General features: G+C 43.9%; 1 protein-coding gene across 1 annotated transcript in view; it reads right to left on the reverse strand.

Moving 5' to 3' along the window:
• Nucleotides 1-14,444, reverse strand: part of doc2a (double C2-like domains, alpha) — a 36,222-nt gene extending 21,778 nt beyond the window's left edge. Inside the window, exons 1-4 of the mRNA XM_051074062.1 lie at nucleotides 13,641-14,444; nucleotides 6,145-6,498; nucleotides 2,911-3,005; nucleotides 265-339 (exon numbers count right to left, since the gene is read on the reverse strand). Coding sequence (XP_050930019.1) covers nucleotides 265-339; nucleotides 2,911-3,005; nucleotides 6,145-6,493 — 519 coding nt within the window. The 5' untranslated portion in view covers nucleotides 6,494-6,498; nucleotides 13,641-14,444. The remainder of the gene's footprint in view (nucleotides 1-264; nucleotides 340-2,910; nucleotides 3,006-6,144; nucleotides 6,499-13,640) is intronic.
• Between the last annotated feature and the right edge of the window lie 10,332 nt (nucleotides 14,445-24,776).

Raw genomic sequence — 24,776 nt, forward strand, 5'->3', positions numbered from 1 at the left:
TCATGGCTGTTAAATGGCAGCTGACAGATCTGAGATCAGCTGAATCCACTGTAACTGTCGCTGCTGCACACAAACTGAATTTAAAATATATAGAGTCTGAACTGAATATGTTTCACATTTAAACCTGATTGAATGAACCAAACTAACAACACAACATAAATGGATTTAAACTCACATTTGAACATGTGAACAAACAGGAAAGGTTTGAATTACAGGAAGATGTTTTGATAGAAATCCTATCCACAGTGTCTGCTCATGTCTCACCTTACAGGCTCCAGGCAGCAGGTGCAGTTTGACATACGGGTCGGCTAAACCGTTAAAGTCCATGGGCTTCAGACCCTGCAGACGAAAACAAGACGTCACTCGTTTCACTCACTTCAAACACAGCTGTGGTCTGAACGTATAGATGTATAAACCTTAAAGGACGACGAACCAGAAACATCTCTATATATCACTATACCAGACTCCATAGAGAAAAACAGGGATTTAACCAGGAGCTGCTGGAATACCACTGCCTCCATCTGTTAGTGTGTCTGTGTTACTGTGAGACTTTCAGTGCTGGAAGAAGTAATCAGATACTTTACTGCAGTAAAAGTACCACACAGTAACACAGACACACTAACAGATGGAGGCAGTGGTATTCCAGCAGCTCCTGGTTAAATCCCTGTTTTTCTCTATGGAGTCTGGTACTGCATCTCGTCTCCTTTAGGACGAGATGAGACACAGTCACATGAAACTCCACAGGAAATAATCAGCTGTTCATTTCTCTTGACTCAGTCTGTGTCAGGTCGCTCCGTCCTTTAGGTTCAGACTGAGGCGTTTCGGTGTCAGGTGTGCTGCAGGAAATCACAGGTTTTATGTGAAATCCAAAGCTGCTTTTTATGTTTTTATTTTGCAGCTTTGTCTGTAAATTAAAGGAATACTTTAAAATAAAAGAGCAAATCTGATCATTCATTAATGTATTCATGTATTTATTTGTATATGAATCTAGTCCAGTTTATAAACGAACAACATGTAATGAAATTCCTCTCCATCCACTCAGTGTAATCTGATTCCTGACCTTTTCCCAGCCTCTCTGATCTTCCTCTCTGATATGGTGATTCAGGAGAACAGAGACTAACAGCTGGATGGATGATTTTACACTCGGACAAAGGCTCAGATGAGACACTTGACATGAATCTCTTGACCTCATCAGCAGGACACAGATCATCAGGACAAATTTCTCCTAAATTCCTTCCAACAGCTTTGAAGAGACAGCAGCATTTTTAATGAGGCTGAGGACACAGAGAGACGGTGAAGGATGTCAGGCAGTTTGGAGGTTTAAATCATCTGAGAATAAAGAAGCTATCACAGATATTTAAACTGGGTCATGCTGCCTTCAAATGTCCATCAACCTGCTGCTGCAACTCTGTCTCCTCTTCATCACATTCATATAAAGCTGAAGTGGATTTACAGGAAACAAAGCAGCTTCCTGGTTCAGGTTCGGACAAAGACCCTGGTCTGGTTTAAAACAGGACACTGACCCTTTGCTGCTGCATCTTAATCTGTGTCGTGTTTCAGCAGCAGCAGCTCATGGTCTTCCAGCTTTCCTTCATCCTCAGAAAACGCTGAGTTAATCCACCTGAACCTGCTCCTCACTCTGCTGCACGAAGGCGTCGATGCCGGGAGGGAAATCATTGACATTCAAGAGCTTCTCGAATAAAGACAACACTGGAGGAGATGAAGGAACAGCAGGTGCTCAGATTAGCTCCCATCCCTGAGATAATGAAGCCATTCAAACCTCACTTGTGTTTCTACCTGCACTCTAATGTTCCTCTTTGTGATACTAAACCTCTGCAGGTGATTTAACTCTTTAAACTCTACACGCTGAACGAGACGCAAATATTCCAGCTCTGCACCACAGACTGTCACAGGAGCTCACTTAAAGTCAGGAATGATAAATGGACCTGAGGTGGAGGTCTGTACAGACCCACCGGGCTGCACCGAGGTCTGAGCCGAGGTCTGAGCTGAGGTCTGAGCCGAGGTCCAGTTCAGCAGACCCTGAGCTGCCTGTGAGTGTGTGCAGATATCACAGGTTTCCTGCAGCAGCCTGAGGCTCTGCTGCTTCCTGTCTCACCTGCTCTGAGACTCACAGGTCAGAGAGGCCGACTCAGCAGAAAGCAGACACTGACAGGAGGCTGCTCAGTAAACCTGATTCACATGGGATGAAAACAGGTTTTATTGATGATCAGAGCTGGAAACCTCCAGGTACCAGTTCACATGATAAACTACGTTTCCCTGTGTCTGTTTCACATGAAGAGCTGAGTTAGAACCTGACAGGCACTGAGAGGAGTTGATGATTAATAAGGACAAACATCTTTGGAATCACTGCAGTATTGTACATTTTGTGCAACAAGACTCCATAGAGAAAAACAGTGGATTTAACCAGGAGCTGCTGGAATACCACTGCCTCCATCTGTTAGTGTGTCTGTGTTACTGTGTGGTACTTTTACTGCAGTAAAGTATCTGATTACTTCTTCCACCACTGAAAGTCTCACAGTAACACAGACACACTAACAGATGGAGGCAGTGGTATTCCAGCAGCTCCTGGTTAAATCCCTGTTTTTCTCTATGGAGTCTGGTATAGATGATATATAGAGATGTTTCTGGTTAAACGTAAACAGACTTTAAGTTGTTGGTTATGAGTGTCAGTGAGAACATACAGAACATTGTTAGCAGTCAGAGTGGTGTGTGGTCTTCAGGCAGCAGAAAGAGACTGACCAACAAAAACCTGGTCTGAGGATTTGACCACTGTTAACCTGAGCCCACATCCAGGTGTGTGCACAGAGCTTAAAGTAAAGTCCAGGTATGTGATGTACCTGCAGGAAACAAACAGTGTTTCCTGTTGTTCTACAGGAGAACAAACAGGACGTGTTGGTCCTCACCTTGGCTCTGCAGCACGGTGCAGTGCAGCTCGCTGGAGCTCTGCTCGTACCTCAGCTCGAACTCCAGCGTTCCCAGAGCAGCTGAGGAGACGAGAGGCGGCGGCAGAGAGCAGAGACACAATTATCAGAAGTCATAAAAAACCAGGATTTACATCAGCGGACAGAAAAAATCACACTGTTGAAAATGTGTCAGGATAAATTGAAAGCATGCGAGAGAACAGAGAGAGATCTGAGCAGCAGCAAATCCAATTTAGTGGAGCAGCACCTGTCATGTGAATCTGAACACAACACATCACATGTCAACACGGAAAATCCTCTTAACACACACACACACACACACACACACTGTAAAACAACATGTTCATAGCAAGTGTCACACAGCAAACAAACAGGAGCTGGTGTTGTTCCAGTGTGGTTATATAAGAGCAGACGTACAGGACGGTGATTCACAGGGATTACAGCTTCATCTGACGCTTCAGCTCTGATGAATAAAAACTGTACAGATCCACATCCTGTACTGTACTCACACCTATTTATACTGACGAGGTCCTGAGCCAGAGGCTACAAAGAGACAGAGACACAGGACGACCACAAAGAGACAGAGACACAGAACAACCACAAAGAGACAGAGACACAGAACAACCACAGAGAGACAGAACAACCACAGAGAGACAGAGAACAGAACAACAAAGAAAGAACAGAACACAAAAGAGAACAGAACCACAGAGAGACAGAGACACAGAACAACCACAGAGAGACAGAGAGACAGGACGACCACAAAGAGACAGACAGAGACACAGGAACGAACCACAAAGAGACAGAGACAGAGACACAGAACAACCACAGAGAGACAGAGACACAGGACGACCACAAAGAGACAGAGAGACAGGACGACCACAAAGAGACAGAGACACAGAACAGACCACAGAGAGACAGAGACAGGACGACCAGCTCTGTCTGTTCAGTTCTTGTCCAGGCCAGATTTCTGCGGAGCTGAAACGAGCTGCTGTTGTTTCTTCACTGGATGAAATGAACAGGATGTGAAGCCACAGCTGCTGTCGTCTCTGAGTCTCTTCACTTCATCTGCTCTGATTTTCTAAAACAGCAGCTGTGCATCAGAAGCAGCTTCAGTTCAACCTCAGCTGATTTATAGCAGAGAGAGACTCACTGACTCAACCAGCTTCAAACCACAAGCTCCAGGTAGAGACTGAACCAGGATCTTTGTCTGAACCTGAACCAGGATCTTTGTCTGAACCTGAACCAGGATCTTTGTCTGAACCTGAACCTGAACCAGAGAACTGCAGGTGCAGACTGAGCTGAGAGATCGGAGACAAACGTAAACTAGATCCGCCTCCACCGACCTGCTCCAGGTGCAGTGACCTTTTGACCTTTGACCACCAAAATCTGATCAGTTCATCCTCGAGTCCAGAGGTCACAGTACAGAGATCTAGACGCCATCGGGGCAGTCTGAGGTCCAGGATCTTTCCCTGGGACTCTTAGTCACACAGAGGAGGAGCCAGGGATCGAACCCTCTGAACCTGCTCCACCTCCTGAACCACAACCTGAGAACATTACACACCTGGAGACAGGTGTCGGCGGGGCGGAGTCAAAGATACACTGTGTTCTCTGACAGCAGTTTAACTGTATGTAAATGTAGTTTTAGCTGAATCTCAGCAGATGAACAGTGCTGTTTCCTCTGTGGCCCTGAACGCAGCACAGTCCGTTTCTCGAACTCTCGTGGTTCTGATCCACCCACCTACACTGACTTCCAGCAGCCCGGGCCGCAGGCGACCGGTAACTCGGCTCGGCGCTGATGAGATCTGAGCCTGTGGGTGAAGTCTCATCAGGATTCATTTATGCACAAAAGACCAAGTCTGATAAGAAATGTTCTTTGTGACTGAAAGTGTTTTCTGTTTGATCAAAGCCTGGAGATTCAGTTACAGGAGACAGAGTCAGACTGTGGCGCTCCCTGACTCTGAGGCCTCGTTATCAGAAACCGACCGGTGACGGGGAAACAAATCAGATCCTAAATACACGTTAATGAAGGAATGAAAACAGTGAAAACCCTCTGATTAGTCTTAGTTTTAGAGGAATCACAGCAGCAGCTCTGAGACCAGAGACAGAGAACACAGAGCAGTGATCTCCTCCCTACAAGACCATGATTCTCCTCCGCTCAGAGAACCCACCGCTCTCCTCCTGCGAACAGCAGATCATGTTTCAGACCAGATGTGGAAATATTCTCCATAAAACACACACTCTGTGTCTGTGTGTTCAATTCTTAATGTAGTTTTAATATAAAGATGTGAATTATTCATCTGCAGTTTCTGAACTCTGGAGTAAACTGCTCGGTGTTGTTAATTGATCACAGAGGAGTCGCTGCAGCGTCTTTCAGTCTGTCCTCATTCTACTACAGGACAGAGAACAGTTGTAGAGACAGTCCCTGAGAAAGACTCCACGACCTTTCGGACGTGTCTCCGTCCACCCAGCTCTGCGTCTGCAGGTGGTTGGACGGTCTGTCCGTGGGCCCTGGAGCCTCCGAGGGAACAGGAGCTGGAGAATGACTCTGTAACTCGGAGGAGGTCAGGTGAGCAGACCTGTGGCACACACGAGTGATTCTCGAGTGACTCGCTGCACCGTGACAGGTCGGTGTGGAGCCTGTGATTGGCCGGGTGAAGACACACAGAGCGAGGTCACGTTCATCACCAACCACTGTGAACCAGGCTTTAACACGTCATGAACGTGAACCTGGCTCAAACACATGGACTCACAGATGAAGTGACTAGGTCAAAGGTCAAAGGTCAAAGGTCACTGCGACCTCACAGAACATGTTTCGGCTGTTGAATGTGACCTGTCAGGAACACGGCGACGGAATTTCTTCAAATTTGGCAGAAACTGTGACTTGAAGATGAACTGATGGATTCTGGTGGTCAGAGGTTAAAGGTCAACTAGACTGGTTGGTGGATTGGGATCATGTCTGAACCAGAACTGATAGAATCCATAAACAGGCATGTGAACCCACAAACAAACGGATGAGGTGGGAAAAAGGATTTTGACGAGGAACCTCTGCTTCACATCTTTTCAAGGTTAATGAGCTGCAGCTTCCTCCTGACACACACACACACACACACACACACACACAGTAACACACACACACACACACACACACACACACACACAGTAACACACACACACACAGACACATGCCAACAGCGAGGCTCACTGCAGTCGTCACTGTCGGAGCTGTTGATCTCCACTGACGTGTCCACGCTGCTCGTCAGAGACAACGAGCCGCCGCCGCCGCCCGGCCTGCCGTGGGCCAGCAGGGGGGACAGGAGGTGAGCCCCGCCCATCCCAGAGGAGGCCACGGAGCCGGGGCTGAGGGCCAGAGGGGAGGAGGTCGGGACCGGGGACACGGCCGGGTTCGGGGAGATGGGGGTGGGGGAGGTGGGGGACAGGCGGGGGAAGTAGGCGGAGATCTGTCGGATGGGTCTGATGGGGCCGGGGCAGACGTCAATGGCCATGTGTTCCTGGATGGAGATGCTGAGCTTCTTTCCTCTCCGCACCGTCATAGAGTCTGCAACAAACACAGGGTCACATGACATGACCTTCATCAGCAGGTGAAGCCTGAAGACACAGACGTCAGTTCAGAGGGAAACAGGTTCAAGAAAAACTAAAACCAGAAGACGAGACCTGAAGACCAGAGAAGCTTCAGCTCCTGGTTGCAGGTCTAACACTCTAAACACTAGTGCTTTACCGTGCCACCATTAAAGGTTGTCATGGATCCAAACATCTAAACACCTACCTGAGTCAGACCCTGTCCACACTGACCACAAGATAATTAGACCTCATCCAAAGAGTAGTGAACCTGAACAGACCCAGACTGAGAGAAACCAGTTAATGAGCGGCCGAGGTGGAAAAGAGAAGAAAAGTCTGAAGACTCATCAACAAACAAACAGGAGGAGATATAAAGCGTTTTGTTGGGGACTACTTTCAGCGGTGGATTAATACAGATTTAGTTTGGGGGCAGGACGCTGCAGCTCACTGATGTGTTTTTAATAGTTAAACAGTGGAGCTCTGTGTCTCAGAGGAACACGATGGGATATATTGACAAGAAACAAAACCAGAATCACTTTGACCCTGTCAGCTGAAAGCTGAGCTGCTCACGCTCTGACGTCCTCATCACCAAACAGTCCCTGTCCCCAGAAATCTGTGCAGCTCTGACTCGACCGTTCAGTTCTGATTAATGGAAACACACAGCTATGCTCAGGCTAATTTGCATTTTTCTTTTTTTTCCAATAACCAGCTCTGACACAATTTAGCCTGAACAGCAGCGTCGACGAGCCGCCGCAGGAGCTTAATGAGCAGTGTTTATATGAGAGTCTGACACATGAACAGAGGAAATAAATGAAATGTGTGGGTTCGACAGGATCGAATGGGAGTTTCAGGAACAGAGAGAAGGTGGAAAGTGAAACCAATGGACTGAAGAAAACAGGCAGTTTAACGACCACAGAGCTGCAGAGGACTGGGCACATAAAACAGAACATACAGAGACTGCTCCTTAACCAGGCTTCTCTAGACTGAGGTCAAAGAGCTTCACTGGTCTGAACACCTCAACACCTCAACATCACACAGGAAGAACAGGTTTCACCTGCTGACAGCTCGGACAGCCAGAGTGACGGACTCATTCACAGAATTCATATTCATTAGAAACACAACAGCACTGTGACAGAGGCAGAGTCTAATGTGAGTTCACATGGAGGCAGGAGGTGAACCGGGAAGTTATGGTTCGTTCCAGGTTCGTTCAGGGTTTGTCCTCCTTTAGTTTAGTTTAGTAATAAGTTTAAATAATAAATAAACGAATGTTGTCCATGACATCAAATAGAAATAGTAATAGAAAGACAAACAGATGTATAAAATATGTTTAATTTGCTGTGTTTTGTTGGTGAAACTTGATTCCACAGTGTTTGCTTCATGTCACAGTCACATCTCTACAGTGCAGCTTCAGGCTCTGCTGCCTCCTCACTGAATCTACTCTAACCTGACGTCACATCTTCAGACATGATGTGCAGTGTCTGTGAGTTTACAGTTTACAGAGCTGACACTGAGTCACCTCACAGCCAGTCTCACTGTTCCTCCATAACCTCATTACAGACGGAGGAATCATTTCATAAAGATGATCTGATTTTCTTACAACACTGTGATAGTTACAGAGCAGGGAGAGATATAAGTGAGTATTTATCAAGGGTTCATAAGAACCGAGTCGGAGCAGACTGTTCCAGATATGTACAGCATAAAAAACTAATTACTGTTTCTCCACGTTTAGTTTTGACTCAGTCGTCCGTCGGCCACAGACTCGTTACAATTTACAGGGAGAAAAAAGTCGGAGCGCAGCAGCAGAATAATCAGCTGCATGAATCAAACAGCTTCTACACAACGCAGCGCTCACAGGCATCGCTACACCCGGGTCAGGGCCCGGACTCACCGGACTCTGAGTGGTTACTGAACAGGTCAGGTTTGTGTAATACAGCCTGTGTGTGCAGTCAGTGGAGCTAATGCTAAGCTGCTGCTGGACGCTCAGTAAATCCCTCCAAACGTGTTGAACTGCAGCGTCTGGTTTTCTGTCTCCACATTAAAAACCAAAGATGGGAGACGTGGTTTAAAGGTCTCAGTCACAGCGTCGCTCTCTGGATCACCTGATTGGTTTTTCTCCACTTAAAGTGAAGTGGTCCATCTGTGAGACCCAGGAACAGGCCTGACGATCCTGACAGAGCTAAAACACAGACGTGGTCTCACTCACTCTGGTTTTGTTGGACCAGAACAGAATCCAGTGTTTTAATCAGAGTCTACAAAAAGTCTGCTGCTTTAAAAGATGGTGTCAAAGTGTCCGACAGATCAGCGGACTCCACCTGAGGACCTGCAGCCTTCGTCACATCAGCTGACAGGAAGCAGTGATGGTGATGAGAGAGGACAAATCAAATGTTTAAGGAACCGAATAAAACACAGTGGGAGAAGTGAGTAACGAGGCCGAAGCAGAGCCTCATATCTAAAATAAAAAGCGTGGACAGAGTGAGGGGGCTGGTCCAACTGATAACTGAGAAGCAGAATCACTCCACCGGACTCGTGTTCAAGGTCCTTTTGTTTCTCATTCACTCCCACAGACTAAAGCCAGTTTGATTCATGGTGTAGTTGAGGGTTTGGAGAAGCTGCTCTGAGCAGGAGGAGAGCAGCTGATTCACGCCTGAGTTCAAAGTAGAATGACTGATGAAGCAGGTCATTCTGAGCATGAGAGGTAACCAACACTGCAGCTCTGAGGCAGCTTTAATGACCACGCTGCTGAGTCTAAGTAAGCAGTTAGACTGAATATGATGCAGGGGAGTCGTTTCAGGATGAAATTAGCTGTGGGTAGTTGAATGTTTTTCAGACACCAAAACACAGCACAGAGGTTTACACGACTCCCACACTCTCATGAATCCCTCCATCTCCAGGATCAACGACGAACTCAGTCACTACTGAGACAGAAGGTCAGGTGAATGATGTTAGAACAGGTCACTTCTAATAATGATGATCTGTCAAAGGAAAACTTCTGTGTATGAACCTGGACCTTATTTTCTGAGCAGCCAGACTCCATTGACAAAAACAGGGATTTAACCAGGAGCTGCTGGAATACCACTGCCTCCATCTGTTAGTGTGACTGTGTTACTGTGTGGTACTTTTACTTCAGTAAAGTATCTGATTACTTCTTCCTCCACTGAAAGTCTCACAGTAACACAGACACACTAACAGATGGAGGCAGTGGTATTCCAGCAGCTCCTGGTTAAATCCCTGTTTTTGTCAATGGAGTCTGGTAGAGATATACAGAGGTGTCTCTGGTTAAACTAAAGGATCTGACTCTTTAATAAAAAGCTCTGTCTCTGGAGGAATCCTCTCATCATGTTGTCAGACACTTTACGTTGCAGCAGCTTCACTGTTCCTGATCAATACTGCCACTGATTTCTGAGCCTATCGATACATCTCACATGTGATTACTTCTAATTATGAGACACTCGTCACAAAAGCCTTAATTAAAAGATATAAAGTCACATTCATGAGATTGGTTAAAGGACACTCAGTCATCATCTGCCAGTACACAGCATCAGAATTATTCATTAGAAGTGGTGATTATCAGATTCTGTCTGACTTTAGTTTCACTGTTATTCCCTGTTATTCTGAGCTGTGGTGCATGTATTCAGTGGGAGCTGGCTGCTCCACTGTCAGACCACTGTAGTCATGTTTAATTCAGGGGAAGCAGCGTTTATCAGCCGAAACATTCTCCCACATGAAAGTGAAATCTGGTGCTCGTCCAGCGACTGATACTCAGTCACAGTGGGATTACTGGTGGAAGTCAGCAGTGGAGAGTTAAGCTGAAGAGGCAGAGTGGAGTATGCTAATGAAGACACATTAAATGTCCCCCCTCCCCCCTCTCTCCTCCCCCCCTCCCCCTCTCTCCGTCCTATCTCACCTGCCACTCACTCCTGCTCTCTTTATTCCCGTCCTGCTGTCTGCACATGATTCCTCTCCGTCTGTCTTTCATCCCCTCTGTGCTGCTTGTTTTGTCTCCTCTGTCTGCAGGTGTGTCGCCGTCTTCATGTTTTTCTCTGCATGAACAGTCCCCCCCCGTCCTCACCCCCTCCCTCCCTCCCCAGCTCACTCTCTCACAGTGGAGGTGACTCAGTGGTCAGTCGGTCCGGTCACTTTGAGCCCTCACCTGACGACTGAGGGACAGACAGGTGAGGAGACAGGTGAGGAGAGCAGTTCATCATTAACGTCCCCTATCAGAATAGTTATTGATAATTGTTATTGATTATTTATTGATAATCTGATCTGATCTGTGATGAGTCAGAGTTCAGGTGTGAACAGTTTATTATTGATCAACCTGTCAATGATCTTATTTTATCAATCAGTGAAAACTCAGAGTTTCCTTCAGAGAAAAGTTCCACAGATTGAAATGTCAGAAAAAAATCATCTAGAATAAAAAAAATCAGCAGATTAATTTTCTGTTGTCTGACTAATTGATTTATTGATTAGCTATTGATAAGCTATTGCAGCTCTGCATCAATTACAGAGAGTGAAACTAAACCTTTCTCCTCAGTGCGTCGCTCCATGAGTTTAGATAAGGAGCTAGTTTGGTAAATAAATAAATGTAATATTGTTTATTGTTTATTGACTGTAACAGTCTCAGGGACTCTGCTCAGAGTAACGTCAAACATCAGTGACACTGTAAATGATCTTTGCTGCCTTTAAAGCATCAGTCACTGATTTTAACACTTGAACTGAAACAGCTTCCTCTGGAAATTAGAAACATGTTACTTTATCTCTGTCAACAGTGAAACTTTATTATCGTCGACACATTTCGCTGCAGGTTTTTTCACTTTGTTGTGCGGAGGATATTTTTCCGACTGAAATCCAGAAGATGCTTCTGCCTCCTCTCTTCTTCTCTGCTAAAGCAACTCTTCCTCACAACAGCCGGTAACATCAGGTGTGTGTCAGTGCTGAGGCAGTATTGATTTACATGCAGCCGGTGCTGGGTATGAATTATAATGTGGCGTTTCGGTGACTGGAGGATTTCAAATCCCAGAGAGAAGCAGAGAAAACGTTGGCAGGAAATGAATTAAATTAGGTTTTTTTTACTCCACTGCAGCACGTGTGGTTGGTTTTCCATTAAACACGACAGTGAAGTGTGTGAGAGTGAAGCAGTGCATTGTGGGGGTCAGTCATCGTTCTGTGGATAAATACAGGAAATCAGCACCAACCTATCCTGACTGTTCCCCTCTACCCAGTGCATTCTGGGAGAAGCTCCAGTTAAAGTCAAGGCTGAGCTAAAGGATAACCCCATTTTCTTTACATGTACGGACTGATGCTACTTTTATTTAAGGAAAGGATTTGGACATTTCTAAATCAAGCTGAAACTGAAATGAGGAGAAGAAGCCGAGGAGGAGTGTGGATGAACTGTAATCCTTCTGGCTGTGGATTAACTCCAGGAGCATAGACAGTGCACTGACATATGAGCTGCATGGGTTAACAGTGATATGCAGCTGTGCTGGGAGACGTACTCAGATCATTTAATCAAGTGAAACAATACAAAAACTGACTGTAGCAGAGGAGATAACATGAGTGGACTCACACAATAATCTAATTTAACCTCAAAGTAAAAACCCTGTCATGAAGGACTTTCCCTCATTTGGTGTTTGGAACACTGTCCAACACCTAGAGGACAAAAATCTCCACACCTCCTGAGGGACCACTGGGGACTCTTAAAGGACCACTATAACCTCCAAAGACACCTACAACCTTCTTAATGACCACCAGAATCTCATAAAGGACATCTCGAAACCTCATCATAAACTAACATTCTCAAAGGCCATTACAGTCTGTTGGCGACCCTTAGAAACCCCTGGAGGACCTCTAGAACTTCCTCACTGACCATCATAACCTCTTAAAGGACCATAACCTCACACTAGAACCTTCTGAATGACTCCTAAAACAATCTATAGAACCTCTTCAGTGACCACTCAAACCTTCTAAACCATCCCAAGAACAATCTGAAGGACCTTCCCATCAACCACTAACACATCCTAAAGGATCCTGAGACCTTCCTCAATAACAACTAGAACCTCGTACAGGACCCCTAGAACCTAGCCGGGGTTTTTACCTTTAATTAGTCACCTGTCTGTATTACATCACCGGATTATTGTAACTGATGCTTTGAAACAACATGAGGGCAGCATTGTAATCATTGTGAAGGAGCAGCAGCTAATTTTAACTATTTAACATCTGGTTTAATCTACTGTTTCTCAACTGGGAGTCTGCAGACCCCTTGTGGTCTGTTACGGTATTGCAGGGGTTCCCTTAAGGATTTTTAAAATTACAAAAGGCATTGTGAGGAGTAATCATTTCCTTTTTTGAGCCGTAAAGTAAATTATTTGAATACAATCAGCTGCTTGCTGACTTTCTTGATTCTGGTTCACAACAGAGTTCCTCTGACAGAGCCTCAAATGGTAGCCATCTTGATGCACGCTGCTCTTTCATTGGTCAACCACCGGCGGTGGGCGGAGCATGTTTATATATCCAGAGTTTTTCAGTGAGGAAGTAAACACACCAGACACTTCTGTATGTAGGAAACACTGCAGAGTATTTTTAGGTCCTTTAAAATGTGTCTGCAGGGGAACTTTTCTATTGTTAGATAATTGTTGTTTAATCTGTGACAATGCATCTAATTTTAAAAGATCATATTATGCTGCATTAATTTGGAAAGATGCTTTTGTCCAAACTAACTTATAAAAGGTGCATTAAAATGATAAGATGAGGTTTTAATTAGAAATGCAAATAAGCAATTAAAAGCTGGAAAAAGTCGCTGTCACTGAGGACACTTTGTTTTCCTTTTTACTTTTGTTTTTGACATGATTTTAATGAACATTTCAATCTGGATAATATGACTGTTAAACACATCTCTCAGGCTGTAGAAGTCAAAAGTAAAGATTTGCAGTATTAATGCACAGATGGAGAAATGCAAAGAGAAGAGAGGACAGAGAGATGAAGGATGCAGAGATAAAAAACGGAGAGAAGCCTCTGAGAAGTGAAAAATCTCCAAAAACCAAAATAAGCAAAACAAAGAAAATCCCAGCAGAATGAGCAGAGGAAAATAACAAAGAGCGATAATAAAAAAGAAAAATGTCTTACCTCTGATTGTGAGTGGAGGAGATTCCTACACAAACAAGTGGATGTCAGTGCATGAGGGGTCTGCACTAACAGGTGGTGAGAGAGGCAGCGAGCAACCGAGTGGTCGAGAGAGGTGGGGGGGGGAGAGAGAGAGAGAGAGAGAGAGAGAGAGAGAGAGAGAGAGAGAGAGAGAGAGAGAGAGATCTGCCTTTGATAGATTTGGACTTTAACCCTTTCTCCTCCCTCGTCCTCTGCCTCTTTTCTCAGTGCGGTTTCACTGTGTTTAATATCCTCTCACTGAGCCTCACATTCATCTGAAATGTCAACAGCGATGAAGCTCTTCCTTTAATCACACTACACATGTATTAGATTAACTCTCCCTCACTCTCCCCCTCCTCCTCCTCCCCCTCTCCTCTCCTTCTTTCCCGGGGCTGCAGATTGCAGGGGGGAGACTGGAGCAAAATAATGTGCCAACAGCAGCATCTGTCTTTCTCTCTCTCTGTATAATTTGTGGTTAATGATGCCTAATGATACATGTGTGCATCCAACACACATATACAATCACACATAGAAGTCCACTGCAAAGCTGCAGTCTTTTTTACTCCTCCCTTCCAGGAAAGGGTGTAGATGAACTGGCCCTCCATCCGCCCCCCCCACCACTCTTATTTCAATCTTTTTTTCCTCTTCATCCCTCCTCCTCTTCCTCCTCCTCCTCAACCTTTTGTTCCTCCTCTTTCCTTCCCTCCCGTGGTCAGACAGATAGGTGTGAAGGAACCCCTCGTTTAAAAAAATCTACCCCACCGCCCTCCTCCACCCTTCATCCTCCTCTTCTTCTCCTCTGCAGCTCATCCACCCACACACTCTCTCCTCTCTCTGCCCATCCATGCATGCCAAATGGATGAGGGAACCCGGAGATGATTTTTTCATTTTTCATCCATACCTCTCCTCTGCTCTCGCTCCATCTCTGATCTCAAGTGGAACACGATACAAAGCCCTGCAGGGCAGTTCAATAGAAAGTCAAAAATAAAAAATACAGCAGCTGCTTCTGCTGCTTTTTGTCTTGTGAAGCCCAGATGGAACAGTTGCCTTTTTTGTTGTCTTCAGTTTTCCACCAGCTGACGGAGGAGTCCAAACCAAACCAAACCAAACCTGATTCTGCAAACAGCAGGCTGATTACACAGATATCTATCTGATTTACAGACAAATCTCTGGGTCACAGACAAAAGACGACGACACTTCATTCTACTACTACAAATCTGAGATGTTTTTATTAGAATGAAGAAAACCTCTGCACACCTGAGTGACAGGTGAGGCAGAGGAACCTGAAAACAGTGAACTGCTGCCTGGTTTACTGCTGAAATATTTATTTCATTACAACATTTACAGGCAGCATCACCACACGTCCATATATGTATACTGTATATACACACAGGAGTTTTTCACATCCATATTCAAGCTGTAAGTCAGACAGTGTGCAGGATGAACATGTGTGAGAATCAACCAAGACTAAACACATCCCCAGTGTTTAAATGAATCTATCAAATAATAAATAAAGATGGAATTGTTATTGTCATTAGTAAAACAACAACAAACCTGAATAAACCTTTGTAAACATCTGTACTGTTAAGGCTCCAAACACACCTGAAGCTATTTTCAATTTCAAGTTTGAAGAAAAGTGATACTGTAAAGAAAAATGTTGTTTTTTCATCACATTAAAAAGAGCTCTGCACCTTTACTGTCTCATCTCTGATTGAGTTTGATTCTAGTTTCTTTTTATGTGATTAAAATATAGATTCAATGAGAGATTCAGATTCAATGAAATTATATTGTTTTCTTTTGCCTTAAAAAGATGGATTTCAGATCAGGATTTTCATCCCCATCAACATCCAGTAGAAAGACTGTACACAGCCTGAGAGACAAAACTCAGGGCAAACTCAGACTGCTTCTTCAGCTCATTGCTGTGAGCATGTGACAACAGTGAGTAAAGCTGGTAAAGAGTTTAATCTGAACAAGTGAACAGTACAGCTGAAGAATGTAAAGAACAACTGTCAGTCCACATGTTTCAGCTCATCCCTGATGAACAAACCTCGACAAAGACGCTCTGTATCACGTTTTTACTCTTCAGTGGAAGAAAACATTGCTGTTGCTTCCACCTCTGGAGACAACTCCAGATGAGTAAAGAAATGAAGTCTGATGCTGAACTCACAACAATTCTTGCAGACTGGTGAGTGAACAGCCGTTAATGCTAACGTTAGCTACGTAGCCAAAACTTACCCTGTAACTGCAGAAACGATGCGACTGTTGGATGATGAGTGTTTCTATCAGGTCAGATGAAGATGACATGAGAGGAAATGTCAGGAGATCACCAAAGTCATCCGGGTTCATCCTCTGCGGGCCACGACTGCCTGAAACAAATTAATGGTAATACATTCATGGCAACAGTTGTTAAGATGTTTCATCACCATCCCTGGAGCCATGTATCATGGCTCCGTCAGATTCTGTTATTTATAACCATGACCGCATCCTGCTGCTTTCTGACGGACAAAACTTTAATCAAAATCCAGGTGGAAAAATGAGACTGTAAATTATCTCATGCTCGCGCCTTTTCTGCCGCTCCCTCGCTCACTGAAGGTATTTTTCACGCCCAACCAAAACGCTCACGATCCTGTTAATTATTGATGATAATGAGTCAGATAATTGAAAATGCTAACTGCCCTCCCTGCCTCCTCCATGCTTTGCCTTAGAGATATGTGCTGCCCATGAAACGCTCATGTATTATGTAGATTGAGAGTCATTAACCCTAACAACCCTTAAGAAATGAGACAATAACCATTCAGGTCTAATTTCATTTGCATTACAGACTCTGTTTCTCCTCTCACCCTTCGTCCACTTCTCCTCCTTTGTTAGCCCAGCCTTCATTTGTTAATCCTCTGCTGTTAATATCACACACTGCCTATTTCCACACACTAATCTACATAATTAAATAGGGACATTCATGCAAATTAACACACAGTATTTCTAGTAATGATGGAGGGGTTCAGGTCGTCTCATGGAGAATTTGGGATCTGGGGCAATTTGTGCCAAATATTTTTCGTGATCTCTGAGTCATAACTCACTTAAATCTGAACAGAAACATGATGCACATATCACATACAGCTTCTGAGGATATTCTTTCCTGCTCAGGAATAAACATCCACAAACACTAAAACAGCAGCTCGTAATAGTTTGTGCCTTGTTAAAAATGGATCAGAACTTCCTGCGAATGCAGATAGGAAAAAGCCTGTGAGGGGATTTAGTTCTCAGGGAGTCTCCGGAACAGTTTGGTCTGAGGACGCCTTTTCCTCAGTTTCATTCAGGTTGTTGCTGATTTGACTCACATCTCCAGTCACCACACGACAGCACTGACTCTCTGATCCCCGTCTGAATGCTTCGCTCTCATGGGTCCGTACTTCAAACCTCGTCCCTCAGCACTTCCTGTTTTCTCAGCAAGAAAATTTGACTGAATCTTCGCCCCGAGTCGTTATCCACCGTCACACAGCCGTGCCCCCAGAAACACCCCAACAATTTCAGCTCTGTGTGACATCTTTAGTTATTCATGAGGTTCTCAGTTCACTCTTGATTAATTCTCATCACCCACGCTTTTGTTTTTTATCACATTTAAACCCTGGAGACATTTTTAAATCTTTAGACATTTTAATACTGAATGAACAAGACCACATAGAAGCAGTCCTGAATATCATCTTCCAGTGTTTTCTTATTGAAGCACGATTGCTTCATTCTGTGGAGCCTCCACACTGACCACAGCTCATCCATCTTCTTCTTGTGAAGACGATATCTCAGGAACTCTTCAAGGGAATCCCTTCAAATTTGGCACAAACATTCACTTGGACTTAAGGATGAAGTGATTACATGAACATCCAGATATCAGATTGATGTTTTTGTCAATTCATCATAAAATGTGTGTGGAGGAGGAGGTTCAGACTCCTCCTTACAGTCCAACAGACTCTCCATTTGAAGCACTCGCTCCTTCTTTTGGGCTGCTCTGTCAACTCAGGGATCCACAGGGATTCTTAAACTCATACCTTCCCCGTGGAGATATTGCAGGCATATCCAACTGGGAAGAGACTTCATTAATGACCCACATCACATCCCATCAGGCCTGGTGATGATTTGGGATCCCCCAGGAGGAGCTGGAGGAAGGAACTGGGGAGTAGGACCATGATTCTGCTGCATCAGTCCGAACCCAGGAAAATTAAAGATGGATGGTTGGATGGATGAATTTCTGCTGATTTTCTTAAAGTCTTTCATGTAATAAAAATCACAAAAATAAATCTGAGCTATTCCTGTGTTGAGCTCATGTTTGTGAATCACTTCATCCTCTCATTCAGTCTCTCAGTTTAAACTGCACTTTCTTTAAGACTCCATCATTCTGCTTTTCTTTGAGCTGGGGGAAAAATAATTATAAAGGCATTAACAAACATGTTTCATGTTCCCATCATCTCATAGAATGAAGATTAAAAGTGTCCAGAAGTTTCCTGTTATTGTTTCATAAATCTCATAAAGCCTTCACTGGCATCCGAATGAAAATGTTCTGATGAGTTTTTGTCTGAGAGGATTAATGTTTCTGTGTGAGATGGTTAACAGGCTTAGCTGGTTACTCTCGAACCAAATGTTGGTTATTATTGTAAAGTTTTAAATCTTCTGCTGCGTCTTCATTTCATTTGGTGCAGAGTGTTCATCAGGATCAAGTTCAAACCTCCACAGTGAGTCAGATACACATTGTGGTTTTTACAGTGTTAATCAAAGGAAAACAGACAGGGGAGAAAAAAGGTGCGTTCCAGATCAACTACATCTGACGTGTCAACCAAACGGTGAAATGCTGCTGACTGCTGGGCTGGAGTATAGATTGTCCACCATATTACTAGGAGAACTAAAAGTGTACATTACTTCGTATACATTAACAAACTCCTCAAACAAACTGATTAACGGCTCTCTGAAAACTATAGTGTTGGTGTCCATATGTAAAACATGAGCTGCTGGAAGAAGATCAAATAAATTAGATCATCTTAAATCTGTCCTGAAGCTTCCTTAATTTATTGTATTTTCAGTTGCCGTTTGTTTTTCCTTGTTTTGTCTCTAAAATTATGTGTTTTGTTCAAAAGTTCCAGTTCTGTTGGGGATAATTTCACTTATTTCAAGCAATATTTCTTCCATTTTATTGTTTGTTTGTTTTTTTTCTTTGTTTATGGGAGCTGAGTTCCTGCAGAAAAAACAGCACAGATATGTGATGACGACAGGATGCAGGTACGTCAGGCCAAGTTCATCCCTGACTTCCCTTGATAATCACAGGGAATTTAACTCAATACACTCAAATACAAACGCTGGAGTTCCTCTTCCTCTTTCTTCTTTGCCTGTAGCTGGGTGGATTCTCTTTCCTGCGCTGATTAAATAGGTGTTAATGATCTAATGAACCTGTAATTTAACCACCAACATCAGTTAACAGCCTGTGGGTGTGTGTTTAACTGCCATGTGTGAGTGTATTAGTGTAATCATGTAGCCCACTTGTGAGTAAGTGGTGTTTACTCCACCATCTCTCTAAAGAGCTGTGTGATGGTGGTGGTGGTGAGGACGACTCTGACCCCTCCCGGCCGGGTCATCGTGAGACGACGAGCCTCGTCCACTTTGATGTTTGCTCGCTCCCTCTGAGCCTCATTATTTCTTTACTCTTCCTCTCGAGCTGTGCTTCTTCTCCCTCCTCTGTCACTGTGGCTCTTTGTAGACTCACTATTGTACCTCAGAGATTTTATAAAGCTGCACTGGTTTGCACGTAATTAACAGATTTTTTTGTATTATTTTTACAGAAAACTGCAAGCTTCCTGTCAAAACACAATAAATGAGAAGACTGGGGGGAGTTTTTTTATGTCCCTTTAAATAACGACTGTTTTACACCTGTTAATTATAATACAATCACTGTCTCTGGATTCACTGAGATAAACAACCAAAACTTTCAAACAAAAAACACTGAAGCAGGTGATCAGTAAACTATAATCAGGTGCAGGCTGAAGTTAATCATCACTGTGTTGTTTTTACCAAGTTTATTCTGCTCAGCCAGATTCTGTAACTGGGATTGTTTTTCTGGTTAATTAGTAATTTGATGTTACTGTGTTGGTTGCACATTAAAGATTAATATGTTTCTTATGCTTTCTAAGTGTTTTTGTTAATGCAGCCAGGCCATAAATCACCAGTATGTAGAAATATTTTCTTGAAATGATGAGTCCATAATGACACCAACCAGGTTTTATATTTGCATAGATATGCACAATATAGAGCTGGTGTAGGTGGGTTTAATTTCACTTGACTCAATGCACCATTACTGACAGGTCCTAAAAAATGATTCAATATTAAATTAAATCATTAACAGAATATTGTATTTACAAGATGATGTTAAAATGTATTTATTTTTTAATTTATTTTAACTGAAGAGTCTGAAGAGTGATGAATAAATGTTCCCTGCTCTGGATTTTATTCAAATATAAAATAGTGTCGTCAGCCAACGCTCTGAGGTTTTATTTAGTTTTAGTTTTAAAACGCATCACTGTTGCTGTAGTTTTACACCCGGTGACTCTTTTGGAAACGCTGCTGGACCCATTTTAGTTTGAAAACTCTGGGGTTGTGTTTTAGTCTGGATGAGGAGAAACGATGACACAGATGCTCACGTTTACTTCGTGATTGACTCATCAGTCAAGACGTATCCCTCCCTGATTGGTCAGACTCCTGTCATGTGACCCTTTGGTTAATGACCCTTTGGTTAATGCACTCCCAGTGTGTTAGCATGTTAGCATGTTAGCACTTCCTGTTCCCTCATCCAAAGTCAATGTGTTTTTGGTTAAAGCTCAAGACATTTTCCAATCCAAAACACAATGAAAAAATCCCAATGTCTTTTTGTGGAGGGAACCAGGCTGATGCTAACTTCAGGGCTGGACTACAGAAACACATCATCACTGCAGGACTTTATACAGCTCTAATATGTTGCAGTATTTGCTCTGAAATGACTTCTAATCTATGTTTTCCACCTCATTATCAGTCTCTGTTCTTACTTTTTGCCATCTCTGCTCTCTGCAGTATTTTCTAATCAACAATTTGCTTCCTGTTTACGTTGGCACAATGGTCATGTGATATGTGTTTTCAGACATGTTAATATGGATTTAAATTATTCTTGATACAGAGCTAAAATGCTTATCTGGATGGAGAAAGCAGCCTGAGTATCACAGATGCTTCAGCTGTGCATTAAAGGGCTTTCATGGCTGAAGAGTTGTTTTCTAAACTGCATGAGGAACAGTATCACTCTGGTAAAAGCAGAGAAAGCAGTGATCACATTTCCCTGATGTTTATCTCAGAGACAGACTCAGTCGTATCTGCTACTCGCTGTACAGTGGCCTCATTGATTTCCAGATGCAGATTGATGTTTTTAATAGTCTGTCCAGATAGAGGCAACAAATCCCAGTTAAACACCAGTGTAGAACACCAGTAACAATGTTATTCGATTTTTTTTCCACTTGTAAATCTTCCTCCAATGTCTCAGCGATGCATTCAGGGACAGATTTATGACTGTTACTGCCATATGTAAATGGGAACAACAGATGACTCTCATCCACATGTGTGATTCAGTTAGTAACATAAGATAAACTGAGCAGGCGCCCACATGAGCCGATAGCGAAATGTTTATCTGCTTCACTTCATCTTTTGTTTTTTAATATTTCCCACTGGTTCTCGTCATCTGCTCTGTTCGGCTTTAATCGTGTTTTCATGAAGTCTCCGACGTCTGCGCCTCACAACTAATGTGATGTGTTGAGTTTGCACATTTGATATTTTAGCCTGAGAGAATGAAAGCGCTGTATGAAGTGTGTGAAGCCTCTTTGCTGTGAGTCAGTGTAGGAGCACAAAGCAGGGTGGTTTGAGCTTTAATATAAAACCTTAAAGTGTCGTTTACAGTAAGTGAAACATTATTTATTGTTGTAATCATCATTCTCATCATTATAGTCCTCTGATGTTTGAACTGCAGCTCTAAACCAAAGGAGAAACTCCTCCTCTGTTTGAATCTAAACTCACATAATAGCTGAAAATGAGGCTCGTGCACTAAGTGATTCTTGAGGGAGTGTGTGCAGGAAACTTAGTGGTAAACAGTAATTTGTAAATTCTGAAGTCTCTGTGTTTTGCAGCTGATCATGACCCTGCCCTGCAGGCTACAGTAACGAGCAGTTAGATCAGAGAGCCCAGGTGTCTGAGCCGTTAACTAGGGGCTTTAAAGAGAAACGTTTATGGAGTTCGATGCTCCGCAATTTAAGAAAACACATGCAAAGAGACTAAAAACACAAACACATTAAGAAGACATCTCCAACAATTTCACACCAGCGTTTAAAAAAACAATGCTGCAAAATGAGGAAACACACCTAAACACAGAAACGTGCTACAAACACACAGAGCAGCAGTTTGGTATTTGGTTGTGTTTTCTTGCTTTGCAGCATTTGTGTTTGTGTGTGTGTGTGTGTGTGTGTGTGTGTGTGTGTGTGTGTGTGTGTGTGTGTGTTTGTGTGTTTGTGTTTTGTGTGTGCGTGCTTCATGACAGTTCATTACATGTCAGATTGTGACGTGGTGGATTTGTCCCCTCGGGGCTGAGCAGCAGGTGCCGAGGTCAGAGGTCAGCTGCCGGCCACTTTAATAACAGGTTAACTTCAATAACAGACCTCTGTGGACCACTCACACATCTGATACACTGTGAGGACTTAAAGGACAGCTGCGGTGTTTTTGAGTCTGGGCCTCATTTTCTGATGTTTTCAGGTGTAAATAAAAAAATCAATCGTCCCTGTCGATCATTTACAACTGAAAACATGGGAAAATAATTAACCTCAGTTTCACTACTTACAGTTTGTCGTCTTCTACTTTGTTCTCCACTCGTTCTGCTTCGTCCTCCTCGGAGTCACTGAGGGCGACGACGGGTGGTGTCGTTCCTCGAGATGAAAACTGCGACCACAAACTGTCATCTGCACCACCTGCACCGTCATCTGGTCACACACACAAACCATCCACCTCAGAGCCTGAAAATCTCCTTTCAGCCTTTAACATGTGAACAACACTGTTGAAAACTTACCTGTGTTTTCCTTCTCTGTAAACACAGGAGCCATCGGCTTCAGCTGCAGACTGCTGCTCACCTGGAGACACAAACACTCAGGTGACAGAGGAAACACTCGGTCAGAAAAGCTGCTGCCAGACTCCATTGACAAAAACAGGGATTTAACCAGGAGCTGCTGGAATACCACTGCCTCCATCTGTTAGTGTGTCTGTGTTACTGTGTGACTTTCAGTGGTGGAAGAAGTAATCAGATACTTTACTGCAGTAAAAGTACCACACAGTAACACAGACACACTGACAGATGGAGGCAGTGGTATTCCAGCAGCTCCCAGTAAAATCCCTGTTTTTCTCTATGGAGTCTGGTAGTGATATATACTGTATATATATAGTGATCCCTCTTCCACCACAGTTTAAATCTCAAACTCTCTGTGTGTTATTTCATTTTGTGATATTTGGTCTTCATTAGTACAGCGAGACCAGATCTCTGCCTCCTCTCAGTCATATTACAGGATGTGGTACAGTCAGTGTTTGTTGACCTACCAGCCGCTCTGAACACAACACAACATAATATCTGTTTCACACACACACACACACACACACACGTCCATGTTGACCTTAATAAAAACTACAGGTATCAGACATCAGATAGAGTCGCCTGTGGCAGCAGCAGGATGTTTGCTCTGGTTTCATACAGCAGGTTCATCTCACAGCAAACCACCGATCATTGTTTACAGCTGCATTAAACACAACAACACATCATTCATCTCCATATAAAACGTGCTGTAATGTGCAGAGTGACTCCTCAGTGTTCAGCTGTAGCTGTGCTGTGTTATTCAGTTTTAACAGAAGCCTTTGTTTCCACGCTGCTGTTTGACAGAGGTTTGACGTTATTGATTTTTATTTTGAATCCAGAGGCTGTGACTGGAAACTGCTTCTTCCTGCTGCCAACAAACACAGAGGAGAAATTAGTGACCAGATCTCCACGATGATGCAGACAGAGCTGAGACAACAGTTAAATAATGCTGTGCCATGAATCTTACACCAACTGGATTCAGCTGCGTTGGATCTGCCGGTCGCTCTCAGCACAGAAACATGATAAGGTTTATTTCTTCACTCTGTCGAGGTTAAAACTTGTGTCTCTGTGGGTTCCATGTCATCTCAGATTGAAGTGAACACATCATCCAACCTGTCTCCTTCGTCACAGAAAAGAGCGATTAATCCAACAAAAGAGCAATGTAACTAAAGATAAGAGAAAAACTCCAGCTGTCGTCTGGTCTGTGAATCTCAGCAGGCTGCAGAACGAGGCTGCACCTGGCCCAGGTGTGTCTCATGCAGGTAACGACCTCCAATCAGAACCTGGAACGACACAACAGGGACACCTGCTGGAAGAACCATCTCCCCTCAGTCTGTGCTTCTGTCGCCCCAACCTTCAGACTCATGCTCCACCTGAACACCTGTTGTGTCTCTGTGTACCTGTGGTTCTTCAGGTTGGATCTCCCTCTGACTGAGTGAGAGTCAGCAGGTTAAACTGCTGGAATCAGACCAGAGAGTTCAGACTGAAGCTGAACTGTAGATCAGTTAAACACCAGAGTTCATCTCTGAGATCCAGGATTGCAGCCACAGCACTTCCTGCTCCAGCAGGAGAGGAGGATCATGGGTACCCAGAGACCCAGGAACCACACACACATACACACACACACACTTGCAGCATATCATATTACATGTTCATAAAAGAACAAATGTGTGGTCTCTTTTGGCAGTCCTGAAGACTAGTTGCTAGGCAACCAGGGGAGTTTCTAAAAGCACTGGTATCTCCTCTGCAGAGGGGGGAGACGGTGGGGGAGGCGGGGGAGGTGATGGGTTGTGTGTGTGACAGTGGTACAGAAACATTGAATTGGATGTTGTATGGCGAAGCTGGTTATGTAACAGCGTCTTGAAGTTGGCGTGTCGGATCGTCTCTATAAATATTCCTGATCCCTGTTTCCACATGGAGCCGGATGCTGCTGCCCGCTGGCTGCTGCGCTCAGG

The sequence above is a fragment of the Lates calcarifer genome, linkage group LG11 (genome assembly GCF_001640805.2).
Source record: "Lates calcarifer isolate ASB-BC8 linkage group LG11, TLL_Latcal_v3, whole genome shotgun sequence".
Taxonomy (NCBI): domain Eukaryota; kingdom Metazoa; phylum Chordata; class Actinopteri; family Centropomidae; genus Lates; species Lates calcarifer.